At 41.8% G+C, this 22646-nt stretch overlaps 1 protein-coding gene across 1 annotated transcript in view; it reads left to right on the top strand.

Moving 5' to 3' along the window:
- Positions 1-3241: 3241 nt before the first annotated feature.
- usp43a (ubiquitin specific peptidase 43a) overlaps positions 3242-22646 on the top strand; it is a 118690-nt gene continuing 99285 nt past the window's right edge. The window contains exons 1-2 of the mRNA XM_034083073.2: positions 3242-4220; positions 13721-13879. Of these exons, the coding sequence (XP_033938964.1) occupies positions 3606-4220; positions 13721-13879 (774 nt within the window). The 5' untranslated portion in view covers positions 3242-3605. The remainder of the gene's footprint in view (positions 4221-13720; positions 13880-22646) is intronic.

Here is a 22646-nt window from a genome sequence, read left to right as displayed (position 1 = left end):
ACACTTTACTTGTATTTACAATTACACTTCAAGGCACAATAACTTATTCTTCACATCAAGTGTCTGCATTATGCTTCTTTAGCTTATTAAGAACAACAGAATGAATGCCATTCTACAGATTGTCAATGATGACACCAGAATATGTAAAAACAAGAATGTACAATACAGCACATTGCATTTACTTATAGTTATGGTTCTTTAGTTGCTGTAGAGAAAAGGAGGAGGCTGAGATTGTTGGCTAAGCACAGAGCTGCTGTCAGCTTATCTATCAACAGTGATCCCTGAAGGATTCTGGTTAAGACAGCAGAAAGCCTCTCATACCTCATTCACACCAACGGTGTTTCAGGGCCGGTTCGGAGCTGGAGCTTGAAAAGCACCGGGTTTTCCTGTTCACACCGCAGCGGAGCAGCCTCTTAGCTCCGGAATCCGGTTCATTTCAAGCACCAAACATGTTTCCGGCCAGAGCAAAAGCACCACATACGTCACGCTTACGTCGAAGCAGGGGCAGGGGCGGGATCAACTCCTGAACAACAAAAAGCCAGCGTTGTATCCAGTTTGTACACAACGATGGAGAAACGTAACAAGCAGCAGTGGTCCACTGAAGAGACCAGCTGCCTACTGGGAATCTCCGAAGAGGTACAGAGGAAGCTGGAGCACAATCGGCCATTGTTGTTGTTGTCGGTGTCAGCTGTGAGGGGTTTCCGTGCGGTTTGGCTTTATGAAGCAGGCACCCAAACGGTTACGTCATGACGCAAACGATGACGCAATGACGCAGCACCAGTCGGACTCTGGGCAGTGTGAAAAGAGCCGGAGCTAAACCGAAGAACCGGTTCTGAACCTGAAAAGCTCTAGCACGGAGCTTGAACCGGAGTTGCGTTGGTGTGAATGAGGTAGATCTGAACCCACTCTACTCACCATTGTTTAAAATGGATCATCTAAATAATGAATAACTCATCCCTGCTTCCCTAAAAAAAGTCAAATGGCAAACCTGCAGTATAGTCAGTAAAGAAATCTCCCTGTTAGCAATGAATAGAGGACACGTGTGTGTCCTTTTCTGTAAGGAAGAGTTTGACCTTTATATATAGGCTACAGTCTATGAGTTTGACACATAATTAGTTTATTTGTTACTATGGTATACTATATGAGCCTTTTTCTTCCATTGCTGGAATAATGGCATTGGGAAAATTATGGAGATATTGGATGGGGCCCATACTACATATTCCAATTAATCTGCACATCTGGCCCACTATTTTCAATCTTTAGTACTGCTGAGCTGTGAAATAAAGCTTCAGGGTGATTAGAATCTGAATATAGCACAAAAATCCCCGTTAAAAATTAGGGCTGATTGTTTCAGGCCGAGTGGTCCTTTATTTTACTATGACCTATTTTTCAATCATTATTTAGGCTACTTAGATTTAGTCAGGACAGTTCTTTTGAAATACGAGTAAAAGAAGAGAAAACTTCAGTCAATATCCACTTTCCACCTGAGTCAAGGCTTATTTTAAACAGTTACATGTTTCCTTTGGGCAGTTTGAGGAGACATTTAAAGATGTTCACAGAAATAAGAAAGGTAATGATAATTTGAAACTAATTCCATGCCACGGGTGCATGGAAAGAGAAAACTTTTTTTTTTACTTTGTGGAGCTTCCAGGGTGAACAGCAGCAGCAGCATGGATGTGTGGCAGCAGCAGGCTATTTATAGGATGCTTTAGATGTGTCTGTGAATGTTGGTCTGTTGTATACGACGCATCTCAAAGACAGGGTCAAGCAAGGAAATAATATTTTTGAACACACAGTACAGAAACAGTATTTTACAATCAGATATATAAACATACCCTTCAATTTCTACATTGTGAGATCTCACTGTATTTTAATGAGTGCCGACTATTAGTATCTATCAAGTGATGATAATGCACTACCAAAAGGATTTCAGTAGCTGATATGTCTCTGTTGTAGGCTAGAGGTTTAACATATGGTCTTGTTGAAGCGTAAGATTAATGTAAACAACAGCCTGCAGTTACTGATTATGTGCCAGAGTCTCTGCAAAGTCCCAAACCCTCAAAGTACACCCTGTAGCGAGTACAACTCTAACACAGAAAATACCTGTCTATGCTGCCCCAGAACGCCTCGTTGGAGATTTTTCTTTTTCCATTTTTTTCTTCCTGAGTATAGTGACGTAACGATACCCAGGTCCAAATGGACCAATCCGCGGAGCTCCTCACACACTCACTCAGCCTTATCTTTTCTCAGCCGCTGTACTCCGCGGAGTTTCGCCGGCACACACACTCTCTCAGCCTTGTCTTTTCTCAGCCGCGGCTCCGCTGATCTCCACTCACAGTTCGCCACGTACTGTCTCGCTGTCTCGCAGACCCCACGCAGCAACCAGGAAACAACCAGGAGTTCCAACAAGCCGTTTAGGAGATGCTGTATGAGAAAACCAATGTGATTTTGGAACATTGAACAATGTAAATCTATTCTAGTAGACCTCAACAATGGAATTATGATCAGTAGAAATGGCCATGACATGGGACCTTTAAAATGACCACAAAGACATGCAAAACTACCACAGAGACATACAATGACCACAGCAAGAGACAAAGCAACCACAAGGACACACAAAACAGACCAAAAAGAACCACAAAGAGACACAAAACAACCACAATACTGTAGATGCAAAACTGCCACAAAGATCTGTAGAATTACCCAAATACATACAAGAACCAAAGACCTGTAAAAAGACCAACAGACAACAAAGTCTACAAAGACACACAAGTGACCAAAGATGCAAAACAACTATAAATATATCTCTAGGAATCTGTGGCTCTTGTTCTTATTAAGAATTGAGTGTTATTTACATGTCTGTGCTTATAGGGGCACCTTTAGTGCATTCCATTCAACTAATGCCAAAGATGTATTCAAACCTTCTGAAGAGGTTAAACCAGGTGATGTTGTACTTGCTCCTACAGGGGGCAGTTTAAGGCTACATTGCATAACATCATAATTAAATAAATCAACTTCCTTGTTCCTTGTGCAACAATCAAGACATGTTGAGTTTTATACTTTTTGCCATTCCAGGAACAATGTGAAGCTGTACGAAAAATGATTTCCTGCTCATTGTTTGAACATTTTCTATTGCTGTGTATTTCAGGACATTTTAATTAATGTCTAAGGGGCGGGCATTAGACGTGATTCTCCAAATAGAAACATGTTCATTGTTAAACCCCATTGACAGGACAGGAGGGAGGGAGGAATAGTGGTGGGGAGAGAGAGTCCAAGACTGCCAGCGTACGATCCTGCGCTGAGATGAGGAAGTGTGTGAGAACCTGCTGAGTGCAGGGAGGAACAAGTCTAATCTATGTTGTTCCTGGAGAGAGAGCGTCACCTACAAACACGCGCAGGCTGATGAACACCTCGTATTTGGAATTACCGGGTTGTCAGGGGATTAATATCAGTGACCATGTGCTTTATGGGCACCGAGTGTGAGCCACCTCAGCGGTAAGGTTTGAAGAGAGAAGAGGAAGAGGAGGAGGGGTAGACAGACCGGCTTGCAGACAGGTGCGACTCCACAATCTGTTTCATTATCTGTCCTTCTAAGTACTAGAGCCATGGATACCCGCAAGGAAAACAAGGTAAGAAAAGCTATGAAACCCAAGACGACAAAGCGAAAGGAGAAGAAATATAAAACCGGAAGATTTGCTAGGAGGAAATCGCTGCGATCTTTTGGGAATTTCATGGGAAGGATTCTTAAAACTTTGGGCACTTTTGCGCACTTTGGCGACGCGGAAACGCCGGACGCGGAGGACGACGACGGCGGGTTCGGGCGAACCGCTTCTGGGGGTTTCAGAGACGACAGTGGGCAGACCTCCAGAGAGGGAACCGTGAAGAAGAGTTCCACGGTGTCCTCCTCCACTCACGGCTCGGTGAAAGACAGGCTGTCGTGGTGCTTCGGCGACAAGACCCCCGGTGTGCTGGGGCTGAAGAACCATGGAAACACCTGTTTCATGAACGCCGTGGTTCAGTGCCTCAACAACACGGACCTGCTGGCCGAGTACCTCGGGCTGGAGCAGTACAAGTCGGATTTGTACCAGAGGAGGGTGAACGGGGACGTGAGGGGCGAGGAGCCGCTTCCCGCCAGGGGAGAGGTGACCGAGCAGCTGGCGACGCTGGTCCGAGGCTTGTGGACCCTGGAGTACACACCTCAGCTGTCAGTGGAGTTCAAGGTGAGGACGGGGAATGCACTGGGTGATATACTGCTGTTGATGTTACTGCGTTGTTATTAGTAGTGTCTTAGTTGTGTCTTAATTCCAATCATCTCAGTGGAAAGAATGCTTGATTCCCGTATGCCATTGAGGAAATAGTTCATAGACAACTTATTTCTTTCTAACTTAGCCTATTTAAAATTGGAAACATAGCTGCAATGTTTTCAACAAAGTGAATAATAGCCACCTTTCTCTCTGACCAAAGCATGCATCCATGGGCCCCAAGTTAAACCACTGTGTTTCAATTGCTTTGTGATTATTTTATTAACAGCACATGTGTCTGTGAATGTGCCCTTATACAGCACACTAAAACCAACATCAAAGGGCCTTAAGGCATTTTAAATCAAATCATCACAAACTAATTGACACACAGCAAACCTGCAGCCAGGTATTTCACAGCTCATGAGTGCTGATGGTTTTCTGGGTCTCTGGGCAAAATATAATTCAATTGACTTGAGTTTTCTGGTCTGTGCAGTGCACTCATGAGTACTTGGAGAAGTCATACAGAGAATGAAGAATGAATAAAGATAGTCCGGATATTTGTGTCCCAGGGCCCCACTGAGAGCTACCCCAGCAATAAAGAGATGTCATTATCTTCAGGTAGGATTACATATATGCATTCTTCCCACATGGAACCCCCCCAGATAATACCCAAACTATTTATTTCACTCAAAGACAGACAAATCCTGTGTCCTGTGGAGCCAGCCCAACAGCACAATGGGAATATGTCAAGAGGGTTTTGTAGGATTTGTAAGTAATATACATATCACAGACTATATTGGTAACACAAATGTTTAAAAGAACACGTGTTTGACTGTGGGTCAAAGGGCATGTCCCATTTCCATGAAGTAAAGAGACAAAGGGGTTGTGTCACCACTTTGCCTCTTAGTTTCTACATTTTACTATTGTGTGTGCATGCAATGTAGTTACTGATTACACACCGGCTGCAAAGTCTCCTCTTGACTCACCTGCCCTACAATCCAGCACTTCATGAGGTTTGTCTGCATTCCCCGTCTGTCATGTGGAGTGCAGGGACTTAAGCATTCCTGTGTTATACTTGCATACACTTTTAAATGCATGTCATAGGAGTTGCAACATCACTTGACAAAATATAATGAGATATAACCAGAGAATAGATCAACAAGAGGATAGCACGTACACACAGAAGGCTTTCTTTCTGTTGTGAGCCGGGGCTTCTGGGTTCCCTTCTGGCCTCAGACGGCACTCAACCAGTATTGAGTGATGACTGCTCTGTTGTCAGACAGACAGCCTGGGGGGAGTATGTGCACAAAAACACACATAGGGATAAATGAGTGAGATTTATAATGTAAAAGGTTAATATTCATGACAGTTACTTTTTTATTTACCACAGGTTAGTGATACATTAATAATGTGTACTGGAGAGAGTGCAGTTTAATAAAAAGCTGTACGGGAAAGGTATTAACAAAGAAGAAGCTGCTGTTTTTATCTGATAAAAGTAAGGAGGCATGGTGTTATGGATCTTAAAGGCTCAGCGTGTGCAATTTGAAAGAGCTTATTTTAAACATCAACGACTTAGAACTTTATATGTGTTGGTCATTAATGAATGTAAAAAGTAGGTATTACAGTATATTCAAAACTTGACCTCTTTGGAGTGGCCACAGGACGAGATTGATTCCTCTAGGTCTGGAATATTATTGGTTAAAAATGGTGCTTGATAAAAGTCCCTGAGTAGGCCACCTGCAGGAAGGCAACTCGGAATATTAGCCCTTGAACCTAATGTCTGAACGTGCTTCTCTTTAGTCGCTCTATTCTCTTCTTTGCTCTATTACTTCTCATAGTATTGGTCTGCAAAAAAAAGAATGTACGTCACTACCCTTTTTCTCGACTCGCCCCATCGCATGGACACAGGGATTTGTGTGTCTGCTCATCCCAGGGTGAAGCAGAAGAGAGGATGTTTACTGTGGCAAGTGCTTCCAGCCTGGAAAGCAGAATGCCCCCCGCTGAGACGCCTCCATTGGTGTGCACTCAGATGGTAAACACAATATCGTCCCTCCTGTGACTGTCATAAGACCACTTTAGGCTCTACTTAAGAAAAAGGGACAGGCAACTTTGACAACTGATGGTCATTACCACATCTGTTCACACTTCAAGAGATGCACTGGCCTGCAAAAAGAAAGTTTTGCAGAAAGTTCTACAACTTCTTTTGTATTGGGATCTGTATTGCGATGATTAGGAGTCATGTGCTTCTCAGGACGAATACCATTATATAAACTGAAGAAAGACCTCAGGCTTATTAGCAAGAAGTTAAGTCAATATTTAAATGCTGGAGGCACTCTGTGGAAAAAAGTTGGAGATAGTTTTGTTTTAATTTCTTGGCTGGCTGTCATAACCCAAAATGCCCCTGTTTTGCTCAGCTGAAAACATTTAGATTGTTATTTATTAACCGTGTAAAGTCGGTCTTTGTCCAAAATTACAATCCATTTCAGGGTGTAAAAAGTTGAATTGTGTGATTGACTAGAATGGTTCGGTGATGGTTGTGGCATTTTATAAAAAAAGTGAGTCTTTAAGCCTCAGACATGGTCATTCCTCACTGGACAGAGTGAATGATGAGAAAAGAAGCTTCTCATGGGAGTCATTATTAGAGGATTGGTAGAAGCTGCACACACTCATTAGATTCCTATAAGTCATACACTTTGAGTCCGGCTGATATGAATCATGGATGTGCTGTATTTAAACCTAAATTAATTAAAATGAAATCTGGAGACATGAAGTGTCCTTTTTTTCGGACACTCCAAAAGTAGTCTACATCAATTTATCTGGACGACAAATTGACTCGAGCATTACACTCCTGACCTAAAGGATTTAATAACACTGTAACTACTTTGAGAAGTTGTAGCATAGGAGCCAGGGTTCATCTTTTTTACGCTTGACAGGATGCAGCTCCGTGAAGCCAGAGGAGCTCAGCCGTGGAGATGAGGCCTGGTGTTTTAAGCAGTGTTGTTTGTTCTGGGAGTGCAGGCAGTGTGTGACAGAGAGGCAGGACAGCGAGACTGATGGTTTGTTTGTCTTTTCTTGTCTCTGCGTCTCTTCAAAGACCACTTTGTTCGTATTCTTAGTGCTGAAGGTGTTGTTTGTGGAAAGAGAGAGACACATACATTGCTGTGAGGATATATGCACCACCTGGACTGTGCTGAGCAGGCACAGCGGGGCAGCCTCTCATTTGAGTTTGTTAGTGGCAGTCTTTCAGGGAAACAGATGGGGACACTTTTTTGGGAGTTTTTAGCAGTGTGCGGCTAGGATATTTGATATGCTGTTTTTAGGAACACTGTAGATATAATAATCAGGGGTTTCACCACTGATATACAGGGGGATCCATGTCTTACCTGTTAAAGCAAGTAGGGAAGTGGTAACGCTTCAAACACTTCATCTCAAGATAGACCACTTACAAGTACTGTAACAGAGCCACCATATGCTGTTTGGGAGCAGCATGCTTTCCCACGACTCAGTGAGCCTCACTCCATTATACCTACACCGCTGTGACGACAAAAGGCAATAAAAGAACACAAGGAGAAGTGTGTCTGCGCTGTATCTGTGTAAGCACTATAATATGAGACCATTTTACTCCAGGTTTATTATCCCTCCCATGATTTATGTACCAAGCTTGAAAGACACACACGGTGTAGGAAGCCATGGGAATAAATCAATCTTTAGTATAATGAGATGTGATACTGCGATCACCGAATCATGGAGTTGGGCATGACTTTCATACTTTATCTCAGTGATAGGGAAAGCATATGAAAATGGCATACATTCATACGGCTCTTGATGGCATGACAGATACAGCTTGCAGACTCTCAGTTGGGCTCACATATTTACAGCATCGGCTGTGAATCCTCAGAGTATCAATCTCTCAGTTTCAGCAGAGCCCATGGAGCCTTTTCCTGGGCTGTAAACCATTCAGAGGCGAATATTTCCATCGCATCTCATCCCTCCTTATTTCTTTCTGATCGCCTGTAAATCCCATGCCGAGGACTTCTGAAGATAAGAAGGCTTTGTTCAGTCTTGACTCACTGGCACCTTTATCGAATGCTTCTTAGCACAGCGGAGGAAATATACGTCTGTCTCCATTTAGAGTTACTTTAAACATACCTGCCTGTTCTCTTTTGATCTGGAGGTGAGTCCAATGAGGCCTAATAAGACACAGGAAGTATGGGCTGCAACCTACAATTATTACATTAATAATGAATCTATATTATTTTCTTAATTATTGATTTGCTTTTTAGTGAAACACTTTGGTCATTGCTTCCCAAAGCCCAATAACACATGTTCAAATACATTTTACTCTTGGAGAACAAACCAGAAAATAATCCATATTTAAGAAGCTGTGATCAATAATTTGGAAATGTCTTCCTTAGAAATTACTCAAATTGATAATTATCAAATTATTGCCAATTTAATCGGTTTAGTTGTTGACAACTTTGGAATGCTACTTGCAGCTGTAGCTGAGTAGATTTCAAATGATGGCTGGACTGGAGGAAGAGGCAGGAAAGGACAGGTGTTATGCTGCAAAGAGAGGCCCATCTCTCTCTCTCTCTCTCTCTCTCTCTCTCTCTCTCTCTCTCTCTCTCTCTCTCTCTCTCTCTCTCTCTCTCTCTCTCTCTCTCTCTCCCTCTCTCTTCGTGTGTGTGTTGCACGGTGTACCGATACTTGAAAGGTACCGCGATACCCTGCCGTCAAAAACGTTACGATTCCTCCGTTTCATTAGTATCGGTACTTTAAGAATGACGGGGAAAAGCACACCGGTGAGAAAGCGCCGTTTTAATAAGAGCCGTGTGTGTTCAGCGCTCTGCTTCCACTCCCTGCACTGCAGCCGTGCCTGCAGTACCCCCCCTCTCAAGCACGCTCTAGTGCCTTCCCTCTCTCGTGCACGCACTAGCTGCCAGAGCAGTGTGTGTGTGTGTGTGTGTGTGTGTGTGTGTGTGTGTGTGTGTGTGTGTGTGTGTGTGTGTGTGTGTGTGTGTGTGTGTGTGTGTGTGTGTGTGTGTGTGTGTGTGTGTGTGTGTGTGTGTGTGTGTGTGTGTGTGTGTGTGTGTGTGTGTGTGTGTGTGTGTGTGTGTGTGTGTGTGTGTGTGTGTGTGTGTGTGTGTGTGTGTGTGTGTGTGTGTGTGTGTGTGTGTGTGTGTGTGTGTGTGTGTGTGTGTGTGTGTGTGTGTGTGTGTGTGTGTGTGTGTGTGTGTGTGTGTGTGTGTGTGTGTGTGTGTGTGTGTGTGTGTGTGTGTTGGCCTGACCTCTTCTGATTAGTGGAGGGATTGGTTCTAACATGATAGAGAGGATAGAGAAGAGGCATAATAGAAATTAAGGAGAAAAGAAAGTTTGTGTGTGTTGGTGTGTATAAGGAAGAAAAAGGAAAGATGGAACACAGCATGATGGAATAGAGAGAGAGAGAGAGAGAGAGTGGTAAAAGTCGAGGCTGTAAGTGATGACTGTCCTGCGTCCAGAGGTGAGCCAACAACACCAGGCCGCTGAAAAATGAAACGGCAAATGGAGCAGCCAGTAATGACTGATGCTATCCAGCCTCATTCCAGCCTGTCTGGTGGTGGTTAGTGTGTGTGGTAAAGAAGTGTGGTCTTCTTAATGTTAAGCCTTATCTTAATGAATCAGTAACATTCACTGTCCGTCAGCCAGAAATCTATCCAGGTATGTTTGGCAGGCTCGACCATGATGAGGATAGGTGTTGTAAATATTTCTTTTAGGGAGAGCGAGTAGGGGACATTTGTCTGATGTATGTTTAAAGTACATTCCTGTCTAGCCAGCACTCTGATCCGTCATTGTTTACAGAGGAGGAAGATGGATGTGGCGAGGGCATGAGGGGTTAATGGTATGAGGTGAAGCAAAGGTAGCAGGACGGGACATCAAAACAGACATCTGGGTGTTGGAAGCAGGGACTGTTGCCAGAGTGCACCCTTATCTCTGCTGACCGCGGGGAGGTCATGACCCCCGCTGCGGAGAACAACAACTGTATGGCTGTCTCTCTGTTATCTGTCTTGTAGGCTTTCTTTGTTTTGAGAAAAGCTGGTAGTCCTTGATTTGTGCAAAGACAGAAAATACACAAAAGACATTGCCAGGACTACGCAACCAATGCTGAACTCTTGAGCTCATTTGTACCTTTGTTAGACTTGTCCTAAATATGTTTAAATATGACATGTTCTGTTGCAACCAGAAGTGACAAAGGGGGAAGAGGGTTTAACAAAGTATAACAGAACATAACAAAATACAAACATGTTACAATTAACTTCAGAAAATTAAGAAAATGGAAATCATGCTGTATTGAAGAAGACTTAAAACTTGAGACAAGGAACTCACTTGTTCACTGACGTATTGAATCAAGTGAGAAGTAAGGTCATGTTCTCATAAACGTATTTACAACCCGACCTATTTTTGCAAGTTGAGCCGTTACCTGGCTATTAGGAAGAATGCAAGTTTTAAAGAACTTCTACACTGGTTTAATTTCTCAGGCCATAGGTCGTCTGATCAGCCCTATCAGGGGTAGGTGGGTTGAGTAAGATCCTCTAGAGTCGAGACTGATCAATATTACTTTCAAAAAACTCTATCCTACCTCAAGTTAAGGCCCAGCAGCGACTACACTTCCTGAGGGTGCTTCGGAGAAACCGACTGAACACGAAGCTGCTGGTGTCCTTCTACCAGGCGACCATCGAGAGCGTGCTGTCATACTCCATCTCGGGGTGGTATGCAGGGTGTTCAGCTGCGGACAAGAAAGCTCTGCAGAGAGTGATCAGGATGGCAGAGAAAACCATCGGCTGCCCCCTGCCCTCTCTGGAACACATCTCCACCTCCCCCTGCCCTCTCTGGAACACATCTCCACCTCCCCCTGCCCTCTCTGGAACACATCTCCACCTCCCGCTGCCCTCTCTGGAACACATCTCCACCTCCCCCTGCCCTCTCTGGAACACATCTCCACCTCCCCCTGCCCTCTCTGGAACACATCTCCACCTCCCGCTGCCGCAGCAGAGCTAACAAAAGAATAAAGGACAGCTCTCACCCAGGTCACAGACTGTTCTCTCTCCTGCCTTCTGGGAGGAGAGACAGGACAGCTTCAAGTCACGGACAAACAGACTCAAAAACAGTTTCTACCCCTGGGCCGTCAGGCTGCTCAACCACCACACATAATGCAATAACCCTAACTATTCTCACACATACACACACTTTTAATGCACTTTATTTACTATTTCTATATCAATATTTTTAACTATTTATTCCCCCGTATGATTGTGTATGTTGTCTGTCCTATCGCCGTGTTATTTAGTGTTATGTATGTGTTTGTATTTTTTGCTCACCGGGACAGACTTGCACTCTGAATCTCGTTATACTCTGTGTATAATGACAATAAAAGGCTTTTAACTTTAACTTTAAGTTGACCCTTAAATCCATATTTATCTTTGAAGAGCTATGATATGATATGTAAACAAGTAAGATCCAACCAGAGCTCTGCTGAGGTCAGCTCGAACACTGCTAGTGTTTACAGAGGAACTCGACATTTTGACTTGCAATTTGTTTCTTTGTCTCCCCGCATTTCTTACCATCTTCTTTCTTGTTTCCCTCCCTTTTACAAGATTTCAATAAAAAATGAATTGATGCTTGGGAATACAATCCTGCCAAATCTGCTTAAGTTCCTTTGAGTCTTTATGGCACATGTCGCCAGAGACACTCTGAGAGACGGCACTTTAAACAGATATCAAAAAGATGAGTGAAATTATGATCCCAGCAAACTCACAGACACACACACGCACCAAAACCAGCAGATAAGCCTTATGGAGGGGTCTTACCCTCGTCGAAAGGAAGTCTTAACCTCTTGATGTCATCATACCTCTGTGCCTATAGTCACTGTAACCTTGGAAACTGTTTTGACTTGCACTATTTTGTGTGTAGCTTTGAGAGACTGTGCTGCCTTCTATTTCTCACTTGTCATCCCGCGGCCAGTCAGTTTCGTCCTTTTTTGATAAGGAGACAAAACAACACTTGCAGTTCTGTTGAAACTCTGCCAGCGTCCTTCCCTCTCCTCTCTTTTTCTTTGCCGCCCTATCTCTCCATCTGTCCCTCAACCCTCCATCGCCTGTCAGTGCTCCCTCATAGCAATGAAGCTTATTAGCAGGCTGTCTCCCTCAGGTAGAGGGGGGTCCTCCCTCCCCTGTTTATATTTAGATACTGGGATACTGCAGGTATAATGTTTATAATGAGGTCTGGAGCAGAGGATGGATCCTGTCAGTCTCACACAGAGAAGGAGAGCAACAGAGAGATTATAGCCATACAGTGTGGTGTTAGTGTACTATTAATGCTGCCGTTAGTTTTGCATGTCAATTTTTCTCTGTCAGGGTCTTGGATGTCCCTTTGTGAGTCATCGTTTCGTACGCAAGCGTTTGGGGAAGAATTTCTTTAAATATTATTAGGCACCACTAATGGCTTATGAAGACTGTCTTATTGTGCTATGCTGCCAAACATAGTCTTAATGTCTTGAAAAAAAGATGATGTAGTCGTTTGACTTGTTTCAATGCAAAGGAAGAAGACCATATTAAACTGAATGTCAGTCTCTCAACATTGGTGATATTTCTGGGTATTCTTATACCATGCAGCCATTAGCTTGACATTGTGAAATTTGGCGGAGCAGTTGCAATGTGGTTTGTGTTTCTGTGTAATTGTATCATTCATTTTAATAATGACATTGAGGTTTCGAGAAAACACGATGTATAATTTCTCTTTCACTCTTTCTCTGAACACACAAAGGTATGCAAAGATAAACAATTAACAAACCAATTCTAACAAATGTCTCAGCTTTACTTATTTGCCGAGTAACATTAGATCATTGCTTTTGTCATTTGCTAGTTCTAACTTCTTGAATATTAGAATTGTATTTTCTCTTTGGCATGCATGATATACATGTATATATATATTGGGCTGTTGGTCAAAGAGATCAACACATTAGATGATAACAACTTGTGCTGTACTAAATTACATCAGGCATTTTCAGCTTTTTTCTGACATTCTTAGACCAAATTATAAATCAAATTAAATAGATAATAATAATGTTCAGCCCTTCATTAAACTACAGTGAACATTGTTGAAAGGTTTTTAGCAGATGGCTTGATTCGTTGCATGCAACTTTGCAAGTGTTACATGTCATTAATTGTTAAGTGCCTTCAATTTTCAAAAATGTTTCCCAAAGAGAATTGTGAATGAATTTATTACAGGATGATATCTTAGCCAAACACTGTCTGGCAGATGAACTTGAATGGGTCTGCACTAAGGGATGATAAGAGAAGAAATGTGCTCAAAGCTGAACTAACTGTGGCTCACAAATGATGAGTTCCTGTGATCGTGGCCTCATTTTGTCAGGAAAGATGTCAGTATTTAATAACTTGAAATCACCCAAGGTATTAATTATGATGTTTCTTCTCTTCTCTTAGAGCATAGTGGCAAAGTACGGCTCTCAGTTTCGGGGAAACTCTCAGCACGATGCACTTGAATTCCTCCTCTGGCTTTTGGACAGAGTTCATGAAGATGCCAATGAAAGCCCCAACAACACCACAAACGGCAGCAGCAGCAAGACCAAAGCCAACGCCAAGGTGAGTCCACTTCATCATACAGCCACAGGCTCTGCAATATCGAGCTGGTCTTTGTCACTGCCGCTGTTGCCTTAATGTGGCTGAATATGCTAAATGTGATTGTGTGACTTATCATGCAGGTCCTGCTAGTGCTAGCTTGTGTTTATACCTTCTCCCTGTTGGAGACAAGTCGGTGCAGACTCTCACTTTTACTGCTCATTGAATATAGACTCAATTTGACTGAATCCTTGAGCCGTCCCAGACATCACAGTGACCTCAAGCATTTTTCTTTGTGGGCTTTACAAAGAGGAAGGAAGAGTTGCGGTCAGCTCTAGCCAGTAAAGCCCAAGAAGGAACCAAGAGGGACATGTTTGATTTTCTTCTTGGTTGGATTTTCCTTGCTAGTCTTTTTCTCCACACTCCGTTTAGAGTCTGTCTTTTTCCTGTACTGCACAAATGATTTTACTGGCTGCAAAAACTGAAAAATGCTGCTCCACCTGGCACATTCAAGTTTCTTGAAATTCTGTCACATGTGTTTTTGTAGACTGCAGAGCGCTACAATGATCCAAGCTCAGGTGCAGAATCATGTTGCATGTAACACTGAGGCCATTGTTTAATTGGTACAGTTCAAAAATAATGCTGACCTTGTCATCTAGCTCACAATGGCAGATAATCATGAATCTACTCTATGGCTTTGTCCCCGTTTTCTTGCATTTTATTTGTTATTTCACTCATCAAACTTTTAAAGCTAGGACATTTTGTCTGTGCGTTTGAGTGTCAGCATCTCAAAAATCGTTCATCCAAACAACTTCACACTTTGTGCTGATCCAAGAGAGTGCATTGGCGAATGTAGAGCACTGGGCCAACTGGTGGCACTGTAACAATGGACATTATGGTTTGGCCTGGTTCTTTTGAACTTTAAATCTATAATTGAAGTAACATCTAGATCTTTCTGCTATTTGCCTCAGCAAGTATTTAGCAACTTCACCAAATTGGGTACAGGACATATCTAGAACAAAACAGGTGTGATGATTGATACAGTTTTGCTTTCGCTGGCTCAAATGGTGTTGGCAGGGCTTGTATTATAGAACATGTCATATCTACTGGGCACTTTGTGCTATTGCAACTAGATTTGGGGGACATGTAGATATGGTGTCTGTCTGATTGCCTACGACAGAGCATGTATGTAATACTCTGTATGTTTCAAGAGCTGTTCAATTACTGAATTTATACTCAGTGATTGTATTGCTGAGGATCCAAGGAAGTGACGAGTGTGAAATAAATACCATTAACAACATATAAAACTAATGTCCAGTCCTCTTTAGTAAATTGAAAAGTTCTCTGGATGTAGCATTGTTACAGTGCTCAGAGTGCCGATGTGTTTCTTCCACCTGCAGTTGGGTTGAAACTCACTAGCCTTGAGCTGAAATGATTCTTTGTGTGCGCTTTCCTGTGTGATGTAAGAGGAGAAACCGTTGATGTGGCAGGCATCTGTCTCTCTCTGTGTTTTTGTCTCGGATGTGGGACATTCTCTTTGCAACCTTGCACTTGGAAATGATCTGGGACTGGACCTGACCGGTGAGAGAGAATGAAGGGCAGACACATCATGTCTGAGCTGATTACTTTTTAGCATGACTAGAGTAGCCGAGCACAAAAATCCAGTTAAATGTTGTCTTAGGTCAGTATATTTATTGGTGTAGATTAAAGTGCACTTTTGTGAGATTTCTCAGAAATTCACACGGACACAAACAGATATATAATAATACAAATACAACCTAACTTCACCAGATATAGCAATCCAATCTTGTCCTGTTCTTCTATTTTGTTCCCTCTGTTTAACCTTCATTCTTCCTGACCATTATGTCAATCAAATGCTTTTAAACAGGCCTATGACTGGCTGCCTGTTACACTCGGTCCACACAATAGTTTAGTTATTGAAGCTGAAAGTTGAAACTGTAAGCACTGCAGTGGTGAAGAAGAATTGTCTATGAGAACGTTTTTATATGATATACTTAATCTGCTCCAGTTTATTCCAATCCAATCCAATCCAATGTTATTTATATAGCACTTTAAAAACCTTCAGACCAAAGTGCTGTACACAACATAATATAAATACATTTAAAATACAAGATACAAACACAAAACAAACCAGAATAAACGTAATAATTAAAAAATTATTCATTACGTCTCTGATACTAAACAGCTTTGAAATAATTTTGGTTTTGCTTGCACATATTCTACAACATAACAACTATTATATATTATATTACAACTATTATATATTCCAGCTCTTGGCCGTATAAAGTTCTCAAGCAATATGGGAAACGGAATACATTATATATTGTTTTGAATCCTGAAATGTATCATCTGCTGCCTATTGAGATTCAGCTCCCTTAGTAATTATAGTCCAACTGATCTAGTGAAGGAGTAGCAGGGGCAGTAATTCAGATTCTATGTAATTGACCTTTCTGTTAGACTGGCTGTTAAACCTGTATACGATACGTATAGTAAAATGTGTGATTAAATGTGTAATTATTTGAGTGGTGCTTGTGTTGGCCTAGACGCGGCAGCGCAGCTGGTTTTGCCTGCCAGCAGACGACCCTCCAGCACTGTCACTAAATGAATACTGTTATGAGCTGAACTGTCGCCGCGCTGCCACCCAATGGCCAGCTCTCCCGCTATGACAGCAGCGCTAATAGAGGTAGCCTTTATGCCACATAAAGAGCTTACGGCCGCGGCTCTCATTTGGCTGCCAGTGAATCATGGTATCATAAAGCCGGCTTTCCTGCTGTGAGGCACAGAAGAGGGAAATCACTGGATTTTTCACACAAGGAGGGAAAATGTCTACTTTTCTAGAATCAAATTCTCATCCCCCTTCTCCGAAAATTGATTCCATTTATGCTGCACAGTGTGCTCACGGTTATACTGCTGATTTAATTCAAAACTTTGAAACTTGGAGATTCATTCAGTCTCCAATGTGGTTTTGAATAATTAAAGTCCAGGACTCTCAGTGACATTTCAATCAATCAATCAATCAACGTTTATTTATATAGCCCAATATCACAAATGTTACATTTGTCTCAGTGGTCTTCACAGTGTGTACAGAATATCAGTATGACAATATGACACCCTCTGTCCTTAGACCCTCACATCGGACAAGGAAAAACTTCCGGAGAAAACCCACAGTTTAAAGGGAAAATGGGAGAAACCTCAGGGAGAGCAACAGAGGAGGGATCCCTCTCCCAGGACGGACAGACGTGCAATAGATGCCGTGTGTAAATTGAAAAGATAATACATTTGCAATAAAGGTAGTCCAAATGTTTGGAAATGCATGTGTCTATAATAAGAAGATGAATCCACGAGGATATCCATCCAGGACTCATGATCCAGGACCACAGCCACGACTCAAGATCCAGGACTCAGGACCACAGCAACAGGATCAGCCATGACTCCGGATCCCAGCGTAGATAGAAACCAAAAAGAAATTTGGGGAAGCTGGGTTAATCGGAACATGAGAGTACACAGGCATAGACAGAGAGAAGGAAGAAGTAAGATGTCCCCCGACAAACTAAGCCTATATCAGCAAAACTAGGGGCTGAATCTAATCAGCCCTAACTATAAGCTTTATCAAAAAGGAAGGTCTTCAGCGCACTCTTAAAAATGGATTGGGTGTCTGCCGCCCGAACACAAACTGGAAGCTGATTCCACAAACGTGGAGCTTGATAAGAAAATGTAAACAATTATATATCATGCATCAAGGAGTTTGCACTTTGCCAACAATAGTTTTGCCAATGTTCATTCACCTGTATACGGTAAGATGAATTAGGAGAGAGAAAGACAATTTCAGTTTCTCACACAGAAGCATTACAAGTGGAATTATAGAAGTCTGTTGACAGGGCAGAAGAACTGACAGACGGTTAGATGAAGTGGTGACTGAGTGGAACAGTTCAGAGAGGAAAGTGACTGACTGCTTTGTCTGTCACCGTAGCCTGGGAAACGGGCATCTAGGATTATACAGGTCATGCTGAGCTGACAGAAACTTAACAGTGGCAACATTGTCCCTGTCTTTTTCACATTTAGTGGTTAGCACCTCGTCCTGCAGTTCATCCTCATTCTTCTCCTGACCCACACATAGACTTCAGATTTGTTACTTACGCATCTTGTATTTTTAAATCGACTAAACTTAAATTGAAATATTATTTGTGTAATAAATGTTTACATGGATGCAACATACAAACTGTCACCAATCTGTTGAAGATACTGTTGTTTAACTTCATTCTGTGGTTTAACCTGTTTTTCTTAGGCCGCTTTTAAATTTGTAATCAAACACGATGAGTTTGTTAATTGTATTAGTCTGTGATTGCTTAGGTAACCTAAACAACACCATGCCTGTCAAATAAATAATCTGCTAACAATTTGTGTAAGCAGAACAGCTCGTATGTCGTAACTGCAGTTTTGACAGCCTCGGTGACATTTCGTTGCTCTCATTTTTATTATTCCTGTCAGGATTTATTCTCTCGAGGTGTGTTGAAAATCTCATGAAAACATCTGTAATGAGTTCCCTTAAAACAAGTTGTGTTTCACGCTATTGATTATCAGGGCAAAACAAATATGTTTTCTGCATATGTTGTTTTCTTGTGAAGACAGATGTGAATCTTTATCCTACTGAGGTGTGGTAGGAGGACAAGGGTTGTTAACACAGTGGGACAAAATGTGGCTTAGATTATTGGATGACGACATGTAGGCCTATTGTTTTACGGTAGGCCGATTGCTTCAAAAGCAAACATAGATTCCCACAGATCAGAACAAATATGAGCCGGGAACCTGAGTCAAGTCACTTGTTACCTTGAGTGTGTTGAAGGCACATTCCTCTGTGAACGGCAATCTAACTTAACCTGATAATGAAACGGTATGGATATACAGTATCCTGCTATATATATTTATTGATTCAGGACATGTGTCTGTGTAGGTGTTTCCTCACACAGGTTTCAAAGTATGTTAGGTGAACAGGAAACTATAAATGATAATATTATTTTGATTCCCATTATCAAGACTCAAAGAGGCCGCTTCACACAGCTTACCATGTATGTTAAATTAATTGTGTGGACAAACCATGTGTACCAAACAAATGAGTAAATCAGTGTACAAGCCGGTTGTCCTTCATCCCACATAGATGTTTAAGTCATGAACCAAGTGTTGACAGGCGCTTCAGCATTGTGAAGTCCTTCTCTTATTAATAAACAGAAGTCACAATAGAAAAAAACTTTATGATTTATTTTCCAGCATGAAACATGTTCCCCCTTTCCTGCAACCGCTAACCTCTTTGATAAACGCTTTAAAAGAATGACTGGTCACAAACAAAAACCTGTAGGTCGTCTCTTTCAAGAAACCGCGCTCCCCCTCTTTGTCAGGAAGAATTTGTGGCATCTCAGAAATGTCACTTGCAGTTAATCAATTGGGTTGCTGTCTGAGCACTGGGCGGCTGGGGCGGGGGTTACGCTGCTTTGATGTCACCTTTGTGAGATGGAGAGATGGAGGAGCTGAGCAGGAGAGGGTGTGGAAGAGCAGAGGGCGGCTGAAGAGCTTCACAACAGAACAGCTGTACTGGGATGGGACACAAACACCAGGGGAGAACAGGAAATGGTGTATTGTAGTCACTCTTTGACTTAATCAGTCACCTTTATTTAGTTTAATCAACTCTCCACAACCTCCTCATGGACGTTTGGAGGAAATCATTTCATACAGAGTTGTGGTGTCTCTCATGTGAAACACTTAAATCTGATATCACAAAGTCAGAAAGAAGGCTTAATCTATCACAAATGTCCAAAAATATGTGTTTAGTGAAAACCTGGCTGTAGTTGGTCTGTGGGTTATCAGTCAAATAGTAGCTACTGATAATATAGCCCGAAGTAGCTCGGAAATAAAGTTTGTTCGCATGTTCTACATTTTTGAATGAGTTTAAGACTTGTTTTTAAATCTGATCAAGGCTAAGCTTTATGTGTAAAATATGACTGCTTCTGAACCCTCTCAACAACCAAACCCATTGAGGTAAACAAAGTTATTTAATTGCCTATTTAACCTGAAATATTCATAGAACATTAGCATTGTATGTGTGTCACTGTTTTTCTGTAACAGTAGTGTTATAGTTATTCAACTTTGTGCAGTTTTAATGTAGTGCTATAACATCTCTTCATAGCTCTATAGTCACTGTGAAGGACAATCTGTCAGTACATGTTCCTCCATCTGTCATTGTGTTTGTAAGAAGAAGCAGCATCAATGTGTTATTTATACATAAACAAAACACATTGATGTTTTGGACCAAGCGGGTGGATATGATATCAGAGCATATGTCCTGATGACAGACACATAAAGAGCAAAACCCAGATTAAGATACACCTCTCCCTGTCAGCTGATTCAGCTTATTTATCTCATTCACCAACCTTTAAACATGAGGCAAAATCGCAAAGAGCTATTAAACTCACTATTTCTGTCCCTGCCAATAAAAGCCCTTTCTCGATTTACCGCATCCACTGACCACATTTCAAATGCAGGGCTCCAGGGCTAGGGGATTTGTTTTCTCTCTTTCTCCCTTCACAGATGACCCTCTCGGGGCAGAAAGGCCGACCGCTATCGACATTTAAAATGGAATAATGCATACATAATGCGTTGGCACTGGTGTTGCTTTGGCAAAACTTGTGTCCCACTACTGTCCATAGGGGGAGACGGATGAGGTTTGAAATGAACTCGCTCTAAATCTCACTCATGGAGGGCCTGAGGCAAAATTCAAATTCAAATTCAAAAGCTTTTATTGTCATTGTACATATATACAACGAGATAGCAAAATGTAGCTGCGCTCCATGTGTTCACTCAGTAAACACTGGGAAATATATAACACTCTCTGATAACACAACATTTGGGTCGGTAGGTTTTTTATTATCAAGATAGTGTAACCAATCCTTCTCAAATTTTGAAACCGTTAAGGCCTAAAGGTTTAATATAATGCATGTGTGATTCTTCCCCCTAATGGCATGTTATGTGTGTGGCTCATAGCTTGTGGACACTGAGTTAAAGCTAATACGCTATTCCTCCCTCTTTTCTAACACTTGCTTGAAGATAAAAGCAGTAGCCTATTATCATCATGTGAGCCAATGTTTTTATTATATTTCAAAAGAATGTGTATCGGGAGAAATTAAACAATAATTTGAGAAATCACTGTGTACAACAGGTATGATTTCAATGTGGTCTAGGCTGCTTTTGTTAGCAAATGAGGAATGCTGCTGATTCGGTGCCAGTGAGGCGAGAGGGAAACCAAGGGAGTTGAGCGAGCGCCCTTTGGAAGGAGGATTAACATTACTGAGCTGCCTTCTTGTGTGTTCACCGTAGTGTGTTACGTAATGTTACTTGGGCGAAGCTGCTGGACTGGTCACACTGCTTGCATAGCAGGTGTGCTACACAAACAAGTTGTTTGTTCTAATATATACTGCATATCTTATAGGAGTGATTCTGAGAGTTTCTATATTTTATCATGGAGGAAAAACTGCGGACAGAATGGCTGGGGTCGGCTAATCCCTCTGTGCTATTCTTTCATTTTAATAGGATTTACACTGGAGGGGGGAGAAAGAAACTTTTTGAAATATTTCTCAACATATTTCAGCCTCTCTTTCTAGCCACTGCCTTATCCATAATTCATTTAGGCTGTTCAAGTGTCTTTTTTAAGCCTCTTTCTCGACGTAATGTCACGATCTATCAGCTAGTGAGGGTTGAATGACTGAGTAGTTATTCTGCCCATACGCTTCTGGAAAAAGCTCCTGCTTGCTCGAAACTTGGAAATTGAGACACCCTTGTCACTGTCTAACCTTAATTTAAGTCTCCAACCCACTCTCTGCCTCATTGTCTTTAGAATAGATTGAAGCCAATTTAAAAGACAGACTCAGAGTTAAAGGATAGTGACAGAGAGTGAGGGTGAAGGCGGGTTGGCTATCTATCAATATGCTTGAGCACATCCAGTGCATAGATGCACTCCCCCACTATCTCACTTAAGAGACATCAGTAACAACATGAGAACAACAAGTACCTGGATTTGAAGCAAGGAAGAAAGAAAGGCCAGTTTGAGAGTAGTTGGAGGTTAGGATTTTCTGTGAAAGGTTACTTGGAGACCGGATGACAGATCCTTCAGAGACATAATGTGTGTGTGTCTGAATGTGTGTGTGTGTGTGTGTGTGTGTGTGTGTGTGTGTGTGTGTTTTAAACATTAATGTCTCTTCCAAACGGGTTTTTTCTGAGGCATTAGTTAAGCGAATTCATTCGCTAAATTATTTCTATTTGCTGGTTTAGCTTTTAACTCCTGTACAAATGAGGGGACAATCGAATACAATGCAGCAGTGACACAGATATAATTTTTCCTGCACTCTTCTTCCTTCTCGAAACATTACCCACAATGCAACTTGACTGCCAATAGTCTGGTAGTAGTTTTTGGTTTGGTATGATTATTGCGATTATTATAGCATTGAGTAAATACTACACAGTCAAGCATCATTATACAATTGCATTAAAGTGAACATAAACCAAACTTGGCGGACATTTTTTTCAGTAATAACATTGCCTGATTCATATGGTTCCCACAATTCACTTATCTGTTTCAGTATCAGCTCAAAATATTGTATTATGTGCTTTTAAACAACTTATAATAAGTCTTAATGACCACACAGCTGACAAAGAACCAGCTCTACTGAGAACAATGATGACCGTCATGTGAATGACTGCTAAGAATATGGATAAAACAGTTTGG

Source organism: Pseudochaenichthys georgianus, chromosome 1 (genome assembly GCF_902827115.2).
Source record: "Pseudochaenichthys georgianus chromosome 1, fPseGeo1.2, whole genome shotgun sequence".
Classification (NCBI taxonomy): domain Eukaryota; kingdom Metazoa; phylum Chordata; class Actinopteri; order Perciformes; family Channichthyidae; genus Pseudochaenichthys; species Pseudochaenichthys georgianus.
This window is presented reverse-complemented; position numbering and strand designations above follow the sequence as displayed.